This window comes from Pseudophryne corroboree, chromosome 10 (genome assembly GCF_028390025.1).
Source record: "Pseudophryne corroboree isolate aPseCor3 chromosome 10, aPseCor3.hap2, whole genome shotgun sequence".
In the NCBI taxonomy this organism is placed as follows: domain Eukaryota; kingdom Metazoa; phylum Chordata; class Amphibia; order Anura; family Myobatrachidae; genus Pseudophryne; species Pseudophryne corroboree.
Genome location: NC_086453.1, coordinates 311,924,090 through 311,937,683, shown reverse-complemented (window position 1 = coordinate 311,937,683; position 13,594 = coordinate 311,924,090). Strand labels below are relative to the sequence as shown.

General features: G+C 46.1%; 1 protein-coding gene across 1 annotated transcript in view; it reads right to left on the bottom strand.

The window, feature by feature from the left end:
- Positions 1 to 13,594, bottom strand: part of KMT2A (lysine methyltransferase 2A) — a 293,772-nt gene that overhangs the window by 118,108 nt on the left and 162,070 nt on the right. Inside the window, exon 2 of the mRNA XM_063941799.1 lies at positions 1,644 to 1,713. Coding sequence (XP_063797869.1) covers positions 1,644 to 1,713 — 70 coding nt within the window. The remainder of the gene's footprint in view (positions 1 to 1,643; positions 1,714 to 13,594) is intronic.

The window sequence follows — 13,594 nt, the reverse complement described above, 5'->3', positions numbered from 1 at the left end:
CGCTGATTTTGAAGTCTTCTTGCTTCTTTCACCGGCTTCTGTCTTCCGGCTCTGCGAGGGGGACGGCGGCGCGGCTCCGGGATCGGACGACAAAGGGTGAGATCCTGTGTACGATCCCTCTGGAGCTAATGGTGTCCAGTAGCCTAAGAAGCAGGACCTATCGTCAGTGAGTAGGGCTGCTTCTCTCCCCTCAGTCCCACGCTGCAGAGAGTCTGTTGCCAGTAGATCTCTCTGAAAAAAACCTAACAAAATACTTTCTTATAGCAAGCTCAGGAGAGCTCACTAAGTAGCACCCAGCTCGTCCGGGCACAGATTCAAACTGAGGGTTGGAGGAGGGACATAGAGGGAGGAGCCAGAGCACACCAGTATCCAAATTCTTTCTTAAAGTGCCCTGTCTCCTGCGGAGCCCGTCTATTCCCCATGGTCCTTACGGAGTCCCCAGCATCCACTAGGACGTTAGATAAACATACATTTTCCGCACCCAATGTTTTACCGGGGCTAATAAGATATCACATCGGGTGCGGAAAACACTTTAAAAACACACTTACAAATATACTTTACAACAACATCAAGACAAAGCTCGAGTCCTAAAAGGCAACTGTGTTCCAGATGAGAGACACTGCAGCAGGCCATCGTAGATAAATCTAGAAAAACCTACAAACTTTTTTTGAAACAAAAAACAAAACACAAAACACATTTTAAGTTGCTTTTCCATTTTAAATGCCCTCTCTTTATGGGAGACATGCTATTAGCCACGGTAAAACATCGGGTGTAAAAAAACGTACATTTTTTGAGATTTTTCACCAAAATTTTATTTTTATTTTATTTTTACAGGCTATCCTATTAGATCGCCTGTAAATAAACAAAAAAAAAAAAAAAAGCACTTTCTCCCGTAAACACACAGATTCAGAGAAACCTATGTGTTTTCAGTAGAAACAGTCCAGTTTTCGCATGAAAACGGGCCTGTTTCCGGTTATTTGGTAACCGCGTCGACCTGAGAGTCCTTTGCCCGCCACAGCAGCTGCAGGCCGGGACTGCAGGGAGGGCGCAACGTCACCATCCGATTCCCCCATCTTTCCCCGTCCCCGGTCACATGGGGAGCGGTCATCTGACCAGAGGGAGACGGCTCTGCAGCGCTGCACCGGCAGCTGTCAGGAGCATAAGGTTACCCCTGATAAGCCGCCGCTCGCGCTGGCTTACCGGGGCTAATTGGATATCCCCCTTTGACTGTCTCGTGTTCTTTTGCAAAAAAAATCTTAAATCAAATGTCATTTGCATGCACACACACACAGATTCGGTCTGCTAATTTGATTACTTTGGACAACCGTTCAATAGAGAGTTACGAGTGCCTGTTGGAGCTATTAAATTCCATTTTGCGCTTGTTACACCCAAATGCACTAGGTTTTGCCACATTAAGCACCTAAACTATTGGGCAAACTGCCAAAACTGCATAACTTTTTGCGCATTTTTGCTGCCAACCTCAGGAATGCGCGAACAGAAACAACAGGTACCTACGGAACTTGCGCCCTATCTACAAAACGATAGAATAGCTCCATCGGGCACCCAAAAAGAACAACTGAATTCCCTTTATACAGTAACTGTATTGACAAATATGAAATAGTAAATATCACAGCGTATATTACCTGGGGTGGATTTTGTGGGGCTCCGAGTTTTTACTTCGTCATCAGGACCAAATCCTAGAAAATGATCTTCCTGCAGACAAAGACAGTTTAAAAATATAATTTAGCAAAACATAAATCATCTAATTTCAGTTTCTAGAATTAATCTTTTTCTATCTGCCAATTGAGAGGATAAAACACACAGGCAAAAGTTCTATGGTATAAAAGGTCGACCTAACAGTTATTACGTCGACCACTATTGGTCGACATTAACATGGTTGACATGGTAAAATGGTCGACACGGGGCAGGTCGACATGGCATTTTGATTGGTTTTGGTGTCGTTTTTTTCCGTAACATGACCAGGAACCCCAATTAGTGCATGGCTCACTTCACTCGTTACTATTCCGAATCATAGTCCACGTGGATAATGAAGTATGAAAAAGTTAAATATCAAAAAAATAAAAAAAATTTAAAAAGCTATGTCCCGTGTCAACCATTTTCATGTGTCAACCTTTTTCCTTTGTCGAGCTAAAATCCGGATACCAAGCAAACTGGATGATCAAGAACTGCTCACAACTTAGTATGTCCGTTACTTTTGATTTGCAAGCAGGCAGTGTTATTAGGCTGTAGTATACAACTACTTACATTACATGTATGCACAGCAAGCAGTGTAATAAAGAGACAGTATAGGTCATTCTACTCTTGACCACACTTCTATTTCACCAGTGCATCCACCTTTGAACCAACCAACCAACCAACCCCCCCCCCCCCCCCCAACAGATCATAGCTCAAACTGTGATTGGCTAACATTACTACCAATCTCAACAGAGATTGGGTAATGGTACAGACAAGGGCTTGCAGGGAAAATAGTAACATGTCAACCATCCCACTTTCACCATACATAGAAATTGGGCTACACTGTTGTACCAGGAATATAGACTGCTGGGGTCTTCAGCATATCCTGTGTTAAAAAGACTTGGAGCACAAATTAGCAATAATCCCAACAAAGACTGTTTTGAATTCTGGCTTGAAGTACATGGCCTACACGAGACAACTTTGCACCCATATTACTAAAATAATAGGATTTTAATTACCTACCGGTAAATCCTTTTTTCGTAGTCTGTAGAGGATACTGGGGTTCCATTTAGTACCATGGGATATATAGACAGGTCCACTAGGCGCCATGGGCACTTTAAGAATTTGATAGTGTGGGCTGGCTCCTCCCTCTATGCCCCTCCTACCAGACTCAGTCTAGGAAACTGTGCCCGAGGAGACGGACATACTTTGAGAAAAGGAGATAAAGGACAGTGGTGAGATTCCGAACCAGCACACACAAACCAGAGGAAAGCCATACTAACCCAACTTTAAATAGGAACAGCAACAGCTGAACCAAACAACAATACTTTACCAAGTAACAGTGCAGGAAGAACGAACAACCGGGCGGGCGCCAAGTATCCTCTACGGACTACGAGAAAAGGATTTACTGGTAGGTAATTAAAATCCTATTTTCTCTTGCATCTTAGAGGATACTGGGGTTCCATTTAGTACCATGGGGATGTACCAAAGCTCCCAAAACGGATGGGAGAGTGCTGAGGTTCCTGCAGATCTGATTGACCAAAGTGAAGGTCCTCAGAGGCCAAAGTATCGAACTTGTAGAACTTAGTAAACGTGTTGGAAGCAGACCATGTATCCGCTCGGCAGAGCTGAAAAGCCGAGACACCCCGGGCAGCCGCCCAGGAAGAACCCACCGACCTAGTAGAGTTGGCCTGCACAGATTTTGGAACCGGCAATCCTGCCGTGGAATAAGCATGCTGGATAGTGAACCTGATCCAGCGTGCAATTGTCTGCTTTGAAGCAGGACACCCAATTTTATTGGGATCATAGAGAACGAACAGCGAGTCGGATTTCCTGCGACAAGTTACCCTCTTTACGTATACCTTCAAAGCCCTCACAACATCCAAAGACTTTGAAGTAGCAGAAGTGACGGTGATAACCGGAACCACAAAAGGTTGGTTTATGTGCAGAATACGTATTTCTTCCAAAAACGGTGGTAAAGATGAGACATTATCACCTTCCTGGCTTGGATCATAGTTGGGATAACTTTGTTAGGGATCCCACTTCTGGCTAGAATCAGTCGTTCAACTTCCATGCCGTCAAAACGTAGCAGCGGTAAGTCCTGATAGACGAACGGGCCCTGTTGCAGAAAGATCTGCGCAAAGAGGTAGAGGCCACGTATCTTCGAGGAGCATCTCCAGAAAGTCCGTGTACCATGCCCTTCTTGGCAAGTCCGGAGCAATGAGTATTGCTTGAACCTTTTCCCTTTTTATTCTTTTTAGAATTCTTGGGATCAGAGGAAGTGGAGGAAACACATACACCATCTGATAGACCCATGGAGTCGTCAGAGCATCTACCGCCACTGCCTGTGGGTCTCTCGACCTGTAACAATACCGCTTGAGCTTCTTGTTGAGACGAGAGGCCATCATGTCGATTTGTGGATATCCCCACGATGTGTCAAGCACCTAAACACTTCCGGGTGAAGGCCCCACTCCCCCAGGTGCAGGTCATGTCTGCTGAGGAAGTCTGCTTCCCAGTTGTCTACTCCCGGAATGAAGACCGCTGACAACGCCACAGAGGTTTTTTCTGCCCAGAGGAGAATTCTTGACACCTCTAACATCGCTGCTCTGCTTTTCATTCCGCCTTGTCGGTTTATGTACGTCACTGCCGTCACATTATCCGACTGGACCTGACTGGCCGATTGTGAAGAAGATAGGAGGCCTGCAGAGGGGGCGTTGTATATGGTCCTGAGTTCCAGAATGTTGATTGGAAGGATGACTTCCTGACTTGACCATCTTCCTTGAAACTGCACCCCTTGGGTGACTGCTCCCCAACCTCTGAGGCTTGCATTCGTGGTAAACAGGATCCAGTCCTGAATTCCAAACCTCCGAAATCTGTAGCCACCACAGAAGGGAGATCCTGGCTTTTGGCGACAGACGGATCCTCTGGTGCATGTGAAGATGCGATCCGGAGCATTTGTCCAACAGATCGAGCTGGAAGGGTCTTGCGTGAAACCTTCTGCATTAAAGCGACTCGTAAGAGGCCACCATTTTCCCCAGAAGGCGAATGCACAGATGCACCGATATCTGGGTTGACTTCAGGACATCCCGAACCATCGACTGGATTACCAATGCCTTTTCCAACGGAAGGAACACTTTCTGCGACTCTGTGTCCAGTATCATTCCCAGGAATGGGAGATTCCGTGTTGGCTCTAGGTGAGATTTCGGAAGGTTCAGAATCCACCCGTGATCCTGGAGAAGATTGGTTGAGAGAGCAATGCTGTCCAGCAACCTTTTCCTGGACGGCACATTTATCAGAAGATCATCCAGGTACGGAATTATATTCACTCCCTGTTTGCGTAGTATAAACATCATCTCTGCCATCACTTTGGTGAAAACCCTCGGTGCCGTGGAGAGACCAAATGGCAAGGCCTGGAACTGGTAGTGACAGTCCTGCAGTGCAAACCATAGATAAGCCTGATGAGGCCAGATCGGAATGTGAAGGTACGCATTCTTGATATCCAGACACACTAGGAATTCCCCTTCCTCCAGATCTGAAATCACAGCTCTCAGAGACTCCATCTTGAAATTGAACACTCTTAAGAACGGGTTCAAGGACTTGAGGTTCAGAATCGGTCATACCAAACCGTCCGGTTTCAGAACTACAAACAAGTTGGAATAGTAACCCTTGTTGTGCAGATGAGGTGGAACTGGAACAATAAATTGAGCCTGTACCAGTTTTTGGATGGCATGTTGTAAAGTTATTCTCGCCTCTTGTGAAGCTGGTAAGCCCGATTTGAAGAATCTGTGAGGTAGGAGCTCTTGGAACTCCAGTCTGTAGCAATGGGAAATAAGATCTATGACCCAGGGATCCCGGCACGAACTTGACCAGATGTGACTGAAGAAATTTAGTCGGGCTCCCACCTGACAGTCCTCCAGGTATCGCAGTCCACCGTCATGCTGAAGGCTTTGAGGAAGCAGAGCCTGACCTCTGTTCCTGAGCACCTGCAGTTGCTGGCTTGCGTGGATTACCTCTTGCGCCTCTAAAGGCCGTAGAAGCAACTCTGGATTTGCCCTTAAGCTTGGCCATCCGAAAGGACTGTAAATTTGAAACTGAATAAGCTTTCCTGGCTAGGGGGGCTAAGAAAGGAAGATACTTCGACTTAACCGCAGTAGATTTGGAGACCCATTTGTCTAGTTCGTCTCCAAACAATGCCTCTCCTGTGAATGGTAGGCTTTTCACGCCTTTCCTGGAGTCCTTATCAGCAGTCCACTGGCGTAGCCACAAGCCCCTGCGTGCTGACACTGCCATAGTGGTGATGCATGCATTAAGCAAACCTATCTCTTTTATGGCTTCCACCATAAAGTTTGCAGAGTCCTGTATATGCTGCAGGTGTAAAACAACATCCCCCATAGTCAAGGAATCTAACCCCTCAATTAGGTTACCTGATCATTTAGCAATGGCTTTTGTGATCCACGCACATGCAATAGTGGGTCTCTGAGCCACGCCAGAGCTGTGTACAATGATTTGAGTGTAGTCTCAATTTTTACGATCAGCCGTATCTTTTAGGGAGGCTGCACCAGGGACAGGCAATACAATTTTTCGTGACAGCCCAGAGACTGATGCGTCCACTATCGGTGGACTTTCCCATTTTTTCCTATCCTCCAGAGGAAAAAGGAAAAGATGAGAGCAACCTTTTAGGGATTTGAAATTTCTTATCAGGATTAACACACGGTTCTTCAAACAGGGTATTCAATTCCTTTGACGCAGGAAAAGTGACTGAGGACTTCTTTTTTACATTAAAATAAGATTCCTCACACTCCTCTGACACCTTATCAGGATTTTGCAGAACATCTCTGATAGCCTCTATAAGAGCCTCTATTCCCTGTGACAGAGTATTATCTCCACCCTCCAAATCCACCTCGCCCTCCTCCATGTCTGACCGTCAGACTGCAGGATATGGACCAGAGATCGTTTTTGCGGACAAATGGGAGGGGATTGAGACGCTGGTTTGGGGACTGAGTCTCTATTTATAAACTCATCCACAGTCTGTCTTAACTATTGCGTCTCTTTCTCATTGCTGGATAATTTCGTAGAAATATTGGAGATAATTTCCTTAATGGAATTAACCCACGCCGGTTCAGTCCCGCTTTTCTGGGAAGGTGCACTGCCCTGAGTGCCCAGTAGTGTGCCCCCTGGTGAAGAGGAACACTCTGCTGTACAAGAAACACACTCTTTGCCTGACAATGTAAATGTGACAGCACACACACACACACAGGAAAAGATTAAGCACAATTAACCCACAAAGAGCCCTTCATGGAGACACAGAGTTATTTGGAGCCAGCCCCCACCGTGCCCTTATCGCTAATGTCAAGCTTAGCCGGGTCACAGACTAAGTACCCTGATAGGGGACTTAGTACAAAGAATCGCTCCCCCCCTGATATGACCCCCTGGTACCGCTGAGGTAATCTGGAGTCTCTCCGGAGAAGCTGCGCATCCCTGTCCGTCTGTGTCCACTACAGAGGAAAAATGGCGCAGGTGAGCTGTTTGATCCACGCATAGTGAAGGCCCCCCCCCCCCCCCCGGTCTTCGCGCTTTTTTTCATACTGGCTGAGGTGATCTGGTGCTTAAAATGGAGAGAAAACCGTTTTAAGGCTGTTTTTGCCAGTGTGGGTACTATGTACAGTGTACTGAGACACAGTTGTGTACTGAGTCTGGAGACGCATTCCGCCCCGGGTTAGAAGCCGTTCGTCTCCGTACCCTCATGCCGCCATAATGGCCGATGCCCCGCTAACCGGGACGCCGGCTTAGAACTCACCACTCTTCATTCTTCTGGCTCTATTAGGGGTGGCAGCGTGCTGCGGGAATGTATGCTCGCCGTGGTGGGGCTTGCGAATAGTTCCCTCAGGAGCTCAGTGTCCTGTCAGCGGGGAACGGGACCATTATCCCTTCAAGAGTTTGGGCCGTTCCCCCCCCTAAGTCCCATGAAGCAGGCAGGCTGGTGCCAACCAGCCCTGCCTAAACATAACAAACATATAAAATAAATGCAGAAATCTCTTCAGGAGCTTCCATAAGTATGACCGGCCCCTCCGGGCACAGTTTCTAAACTGAGTCTGGTAGGAGGGAGATAGAGGGAGGAGCCAACCCACACTATCAAATTCTTAAAGTGCCCATGTCTCCTAGTGGACCCGTCTATACCCTATGGTACTAAATGGAACCCCAGTATCCTCTAGGACGGAAGAGAAAAGGTGTTTATAAGGGTGTGGTATAATATGTGGACACTCATGGCTAAGCATGTTGACTAGGATCATGTACACGTTGAACTGAAGAAATGTCAACATGTTAGAATATTGACATACAGTCTCTGGCGGCCCAGTGATGACTTACCTCCCCCTGGTGGCTGCTACAGCTCCATCTGCATCATCCAGGTCACGGTGGTCATGTGAGCCGGTGATGTCACATGACAGAGTGGCGTCCCTATGAATACACTGGCCCAATCCCTAATTTGTACCCTTCCCGTATCGAAACCCTAATACCCTCCTAGTGCTTAACCCTAATGTTGACATTCTGAGAATATAGATTTCACATAATTTTAGATGTTGATATTGTGGTTTCACAAATGTTGTTTGTCAACTTAATGTCTACATCCCAGTTTCAGATTCCTATATGCTTAATAAAGGGACCGAAAAGGAAGACTAGAGTAGGCAGAGTATGTCAGGTCATGATTGTCCTGTTTTTTTGCGTAGAAATTTTCCTGAATGGGTGCAGGAAGAATGGGGTAAATTTACTAAGGTCCCGATTTTGACCGAGATGCCGTTTTTTCATCAAAGTGTCATCTCGGTAATTTACTAAACTCAAATCACGGCAGTGATGAGGGCATTCGTAATATTTGGAAGTCCTAGGAAAAAAATCACGAATGAATACACCATCGGTCAAAACGCGGCTGTTTAAGTATGAATCTCGGTCATTTACTAAGAAGTGCAAAGCAAAACAAAACAAAACACTGCCGTGAAAAATTACAACTCGTAAAAAAGTGCTTTAAAAAAACAGACCTGCTTTTTTTATTCGTGATTGGATAGGCATGCACGGATCCATGAGATCCGTGCATGTATATCAGTGGGAAGGGGTGGGAAAGTGATGATTTTTTCAAAAAAAATTGCGTGGGGTCCCCCCTCCTAAGCATAACCAGCCTCGGGCTCTTTGAGCCGATCCTGGTTGCAGAAATATGGGAAAAAAATTGACAGGGGTTCCCCCATATTTAAGCAACCAGCATCGGGCTCTGCGCCTGGTCCTGGTTCCAAAAATACGGAGGACAAAAAGAGTAGGGGTCCCCCGTATTTTTAAAACCAGCACCGGGCTCCACTAGCTGGACAGATAATGCCACAGCCGGGGGTCACTTTTATATAGTGCCCTGCGGCCGTGGCATCAAAAATCCATCTAGTCACCCCTGGCCGGGGTACCCTGGGGGAGTGGGGACCCCTTCAATCAAGGGGTCCCCCCCCCAGCCACCCAAGGGCCAGGGGTGAAGCCCGAGGCTGTCCCCCCCCCATCCAATGGGCTGCGGATGGGGGGGCTGATAGCCTTTGTTGTAAATGAAAAGATATTGTTTTTAGTAGCAGTACTACAAGTCCCAGCAAGCCTCCCCCGCATGCTGGTACTTGGAGAACCACAAGTACCAGCATGCGGCGGAAAAACGGGCCCGCTGGTACCTGTAGTACTATTACTAAAAAAATACCCAAATAAACACAAGACACACACACCTTGAAAGTAAAGATTTATTACATACATGCACACAAACATACATACATACTTACCTTATGGTTCACACGCAGGTCGGTCCTCTTCTCCAGTAGAATCCAAGGGGTACCTGTTGAATAAATTACACTCACCAGATCCAGGGTCCCAGGCTCCTCGTCGCATCCATGTGTAATCCACGTACTTGAATAAAATAACAAAACGGATACCCGAGCCACGAACTGAAAGGGTCCCCATGTTTTCACATGGGACTCCTTTCCCCAAATGCCAGAAACCCACTCTGACTTCTGTCTAAGTGGGTTTCTTCAGCCAATCAGGGAGCGCTACGTTGTAGCACTCTCCTGATCGGCTGTGTGCTCCTGTACTGAGTGACAGGCGGCACACGGCAGTGTTACAATGTAGCGCCTATGCGCTCCATTGTAACCAATGGTGGGAACTTTCTGCCCTGCGGTTGACCTAAAGTGACGTCACCGCTGAGCAGAAAGTTCCCACCATTGGTTACAATGGAGCGCATAGGCGCTACATTGTAACACTGCCGTGTGCCGCCTGTCACTCAGTACAGGAGCACACAGCCGATCAGGAGAGTGCTACAACGTGGCGCTCCCTGATTGGCTGAGGAAACCCACTTAGACAGAAGTCAGAGTGGGTTTCTGGCATTCGGGGAAAGGAGTCCCATGTGAAAACATGGGGCCCCTTTCAGTGCGTGGCTCGTGTGTCCGTTTTTTTATTTTAATCAAGTACCTGGATTACAAATGGATTTGAAGAGGACCGAACTACACTGGATTTTGTGAGTATAATTTTTTCTACAGGTACCCCATGGATTCTACTGGACAAGAGGACCGACCTGCGTGTGAACATAAGGTAAGTATGTATGTATGTTTGTGTGCATGTATGTAATAAATCTTTACTTTCAAGGTGTGTGTGTCTTGTGTTTATTTGGGTATTTTTTTAGTAATAGTACTACAGGTACCAGCGGGCCCGTTTTTCTGCCGCATGCTGGTACTTGTGGTTCTCCAAGTACCAGCATGCGGGGGAGGCTTGCTGGGACTTGTAGTACTGCTACTAAAAACAATATCTTTTCATTTACAACAAAGGCTATCAGCCCCCCCATCCGCAGCCCATTGGATGGGGGGGGGGGGGGGGGACAGCCTTGGGCTTCACCCCTGGCCCTTGGGTGGCTGGGGGGGGGGGGGGGACCCCTTGATTGAAGGGGTCCCCACTCCCCCAGGGTACCCCGGCCAGGGGTGACTAGTTGGATTTTTGATGCCACGGCCGCAGGGCACTATATAAAAGTGACCCCCGGCTGTGGCATTATCTGTCCAGCTAGTGGAGCCCGGTGCTGGTTTTAAAAATACGGGGGACCCCTACTCTTTTTGTCCCCCGTATTTTTGGAACCAGGACCAGGCGCAGAGCCCGATGCTGGTTGCTTAAATATGGGGGAACCCCTGTAATTTCCCCCCCCATATTTCTGCAACCAGGATCGGCTCAAAGAGCCCGAGGCTGGTTATGCTTAGGAGGGGGGACCCCACGCAATTTTTTTTTTAATTTTACACTGTTTAATTTAAAAAAAATAAAATAAATGAACCCCAGCACGGATCACACAGATCCGGCCGAGATTCATTTTTAAAAAGTCGTCAGTGTTTTGCTAATCACTGCCGTAAAAATAGAAAAAAAAACACGAATGACATCGACATCGGAACAAAAGAAAAACCCGAATACGACAGCTAGTAAATTAGTCGTAATCAATTCAAAAAGTTGCAGTTTTACACTTTCGATGTCATTCGTGATTGAACTTTGACCTTTTTCCGAAAATTACGAATGTTAGTAAATTTACCCCAATGTATCTGTATGGATCTATCAGTAATTGTGCACACAGAAGGAGTTATCCTCATCTTTGTGCACGCATGTCTTCCCATATGTGTGTCTGAAAATATTAGCAATTTAGATGTGAAATGATCTACATGTGGAGGATGCGTTTAGCATGCCAAGGGACAGGATGCCGGCGTCATGTGACCGATGTTGAAATAGCGACACTACAAGTCAGTCCGGCACCGGAAGACCAACAGCCAACATCCTTGAGATGTCGGATTAACTGTTAGGATTAGGGCCTGGAGGGGGGTTAGGGATAGGCACTGGGTTGGGGTGGGGGGAATTTAGCACTAGCCAATGCCTCCTGAGGGTTAGCCCTAGCCATTTTGCATCATAATGCAATATCGGATGTAACATTGCAGCCGTATAAAGCCGGTTTTACACTAACAGATAAACTTGGCCGTGCAGGTGAATTTGTTTTAATGGCTTTAAATGGCGGATGCACAATCTACAGCGTGTACGGTCATTTCATGTGAAGTAGAACAACGAAAGGGGGACCAAGGACAGAAATACTACAGTATTTGTGTATCAGCATCCCAGATCTTTTGGTATATTTCCTGTCCTGCATTGTGCATGTCACAGCGTGGCTGCACTGATGTTAGACCCTGGCAGTGACTCACACGCACTCTGAGTCACACCAAACTGCTACTGTACTGCAGTACTGAATAACGCTAGAGAGAAACCTCATGAGACCAATATTCATTGGCATTACATTGGCGTCCCAAGGATAGGAAAGTTGAGAATTGTAGTGTAGGGGAGTAGTGGCTTAGAAGGAGCTGGGAAGTGGGCGGGGTGTTTGAAAAAATGAACGTGTGTGTGTGTGGTGTTAGGGGGAAGAGTGGGGTATAACATATGTGATAGCACTCCTCACATCTATAATACAAGTACAGAAGGGGGCCAGAGGAAATGTGTTACAGAGAACAGCACGACGCACCCCACCAGCAGCCTGTTAGTGCAGTACATGCATCCAACCACACAATGTTGACTTTCACATTGTTGAGAGGTACAACATCAAAGACGTTACTATTCTATGTATTTAGACTTTTTAAGCAAGTTCATATTTTATAGTAGACCCTTCAATTAAATACAATCTCCAAGTGTGAATTTCCCACCCATCGCAATGGCCAACAAAGCTTAACATCTAGGGATATGAGGATGTTCTCAATTATTACTCCTACCACCATAACTGAATGCCAACACCAGTACAGACCCAAACATTTCAGCAGAAACACACAGAGATCCAGGTAAGAACATACTTGTGAACAACCATCTATAAAATGGTCCATTCCTGACAATCAATAATCTGTTCATGCTGCTTAAGGTGGCAATGGAGAAACCCTATGATGTCCAAGCAAACTGGACATGCAGGACCTTACAGTGTCATCTATGCCAGCACTAATGAAGGCACATCAAGCAGCAGCTATAGCTAAATCCAAGACTTCAGGTAGTCTGATTCTCAAGGTTAAATGTTTGGCAGAAATCAAGGAATGAGAAGAACCTAAACTGCCACCAGTCATTCCGTTACAAACAAGTTTTGCGTATACACACTAGATTCTGGGACAGTGCTAGTGTCTCCTAGTGACCCTAGTGCCCAGAGTGTAATGCTCTGCCGGCCAGAGAAGAGGGGGCGTGGGCGGAGACTATACACGGGCTTCATTCTCTCTTAATGAGCACCTGATAGACAATATTCATGGAGTTCCATGGTACATGTAATGCCTCTGAAATTTTGTCTATAGCCCTCTCCTGGATAGTTCCGTTCAACAATGAGATCTCAGACTTTTTAAAAGTGCCTTGATGACTATCCTAGAAGGATGCAACCAAGGAAACTGCATCTTCTAATAACAGATGATCTTTATTTTGGTTAATCACAATCACTTTCATTGCTGGCAGGCTAATTATCTTGTACATAAATAATATGCTTGGTTAACGGTCTGCAGTTCCATTATAAAAGTTTTTTTTTACATTTTGTATTTTACTATTTTCTCCCCCCAAAAAAAATCTTTTTGTTTTTACTTGCCTTTTTTATATCCATTGTTGGTGTATGGTATTAAAATATATAATTTCGTGGCAGAAAGTGATAAAGTACCAACCAACCAGCTCCTGTAACATGACCAATGAGAGCAGATTGGCTGGTACTTTCTCTCTGCGCATGGTTTAGTACATCTGCCCATTCATTTTAAACTCTTAAACTTGGGCTCTGTGGCCTACTTGAAAGTTATTAAATAGGAACACACACTAATAGAACTAATAATGGATAACAGTTTGAAATCTGTAGCTTGGTATTATTTATTATCAG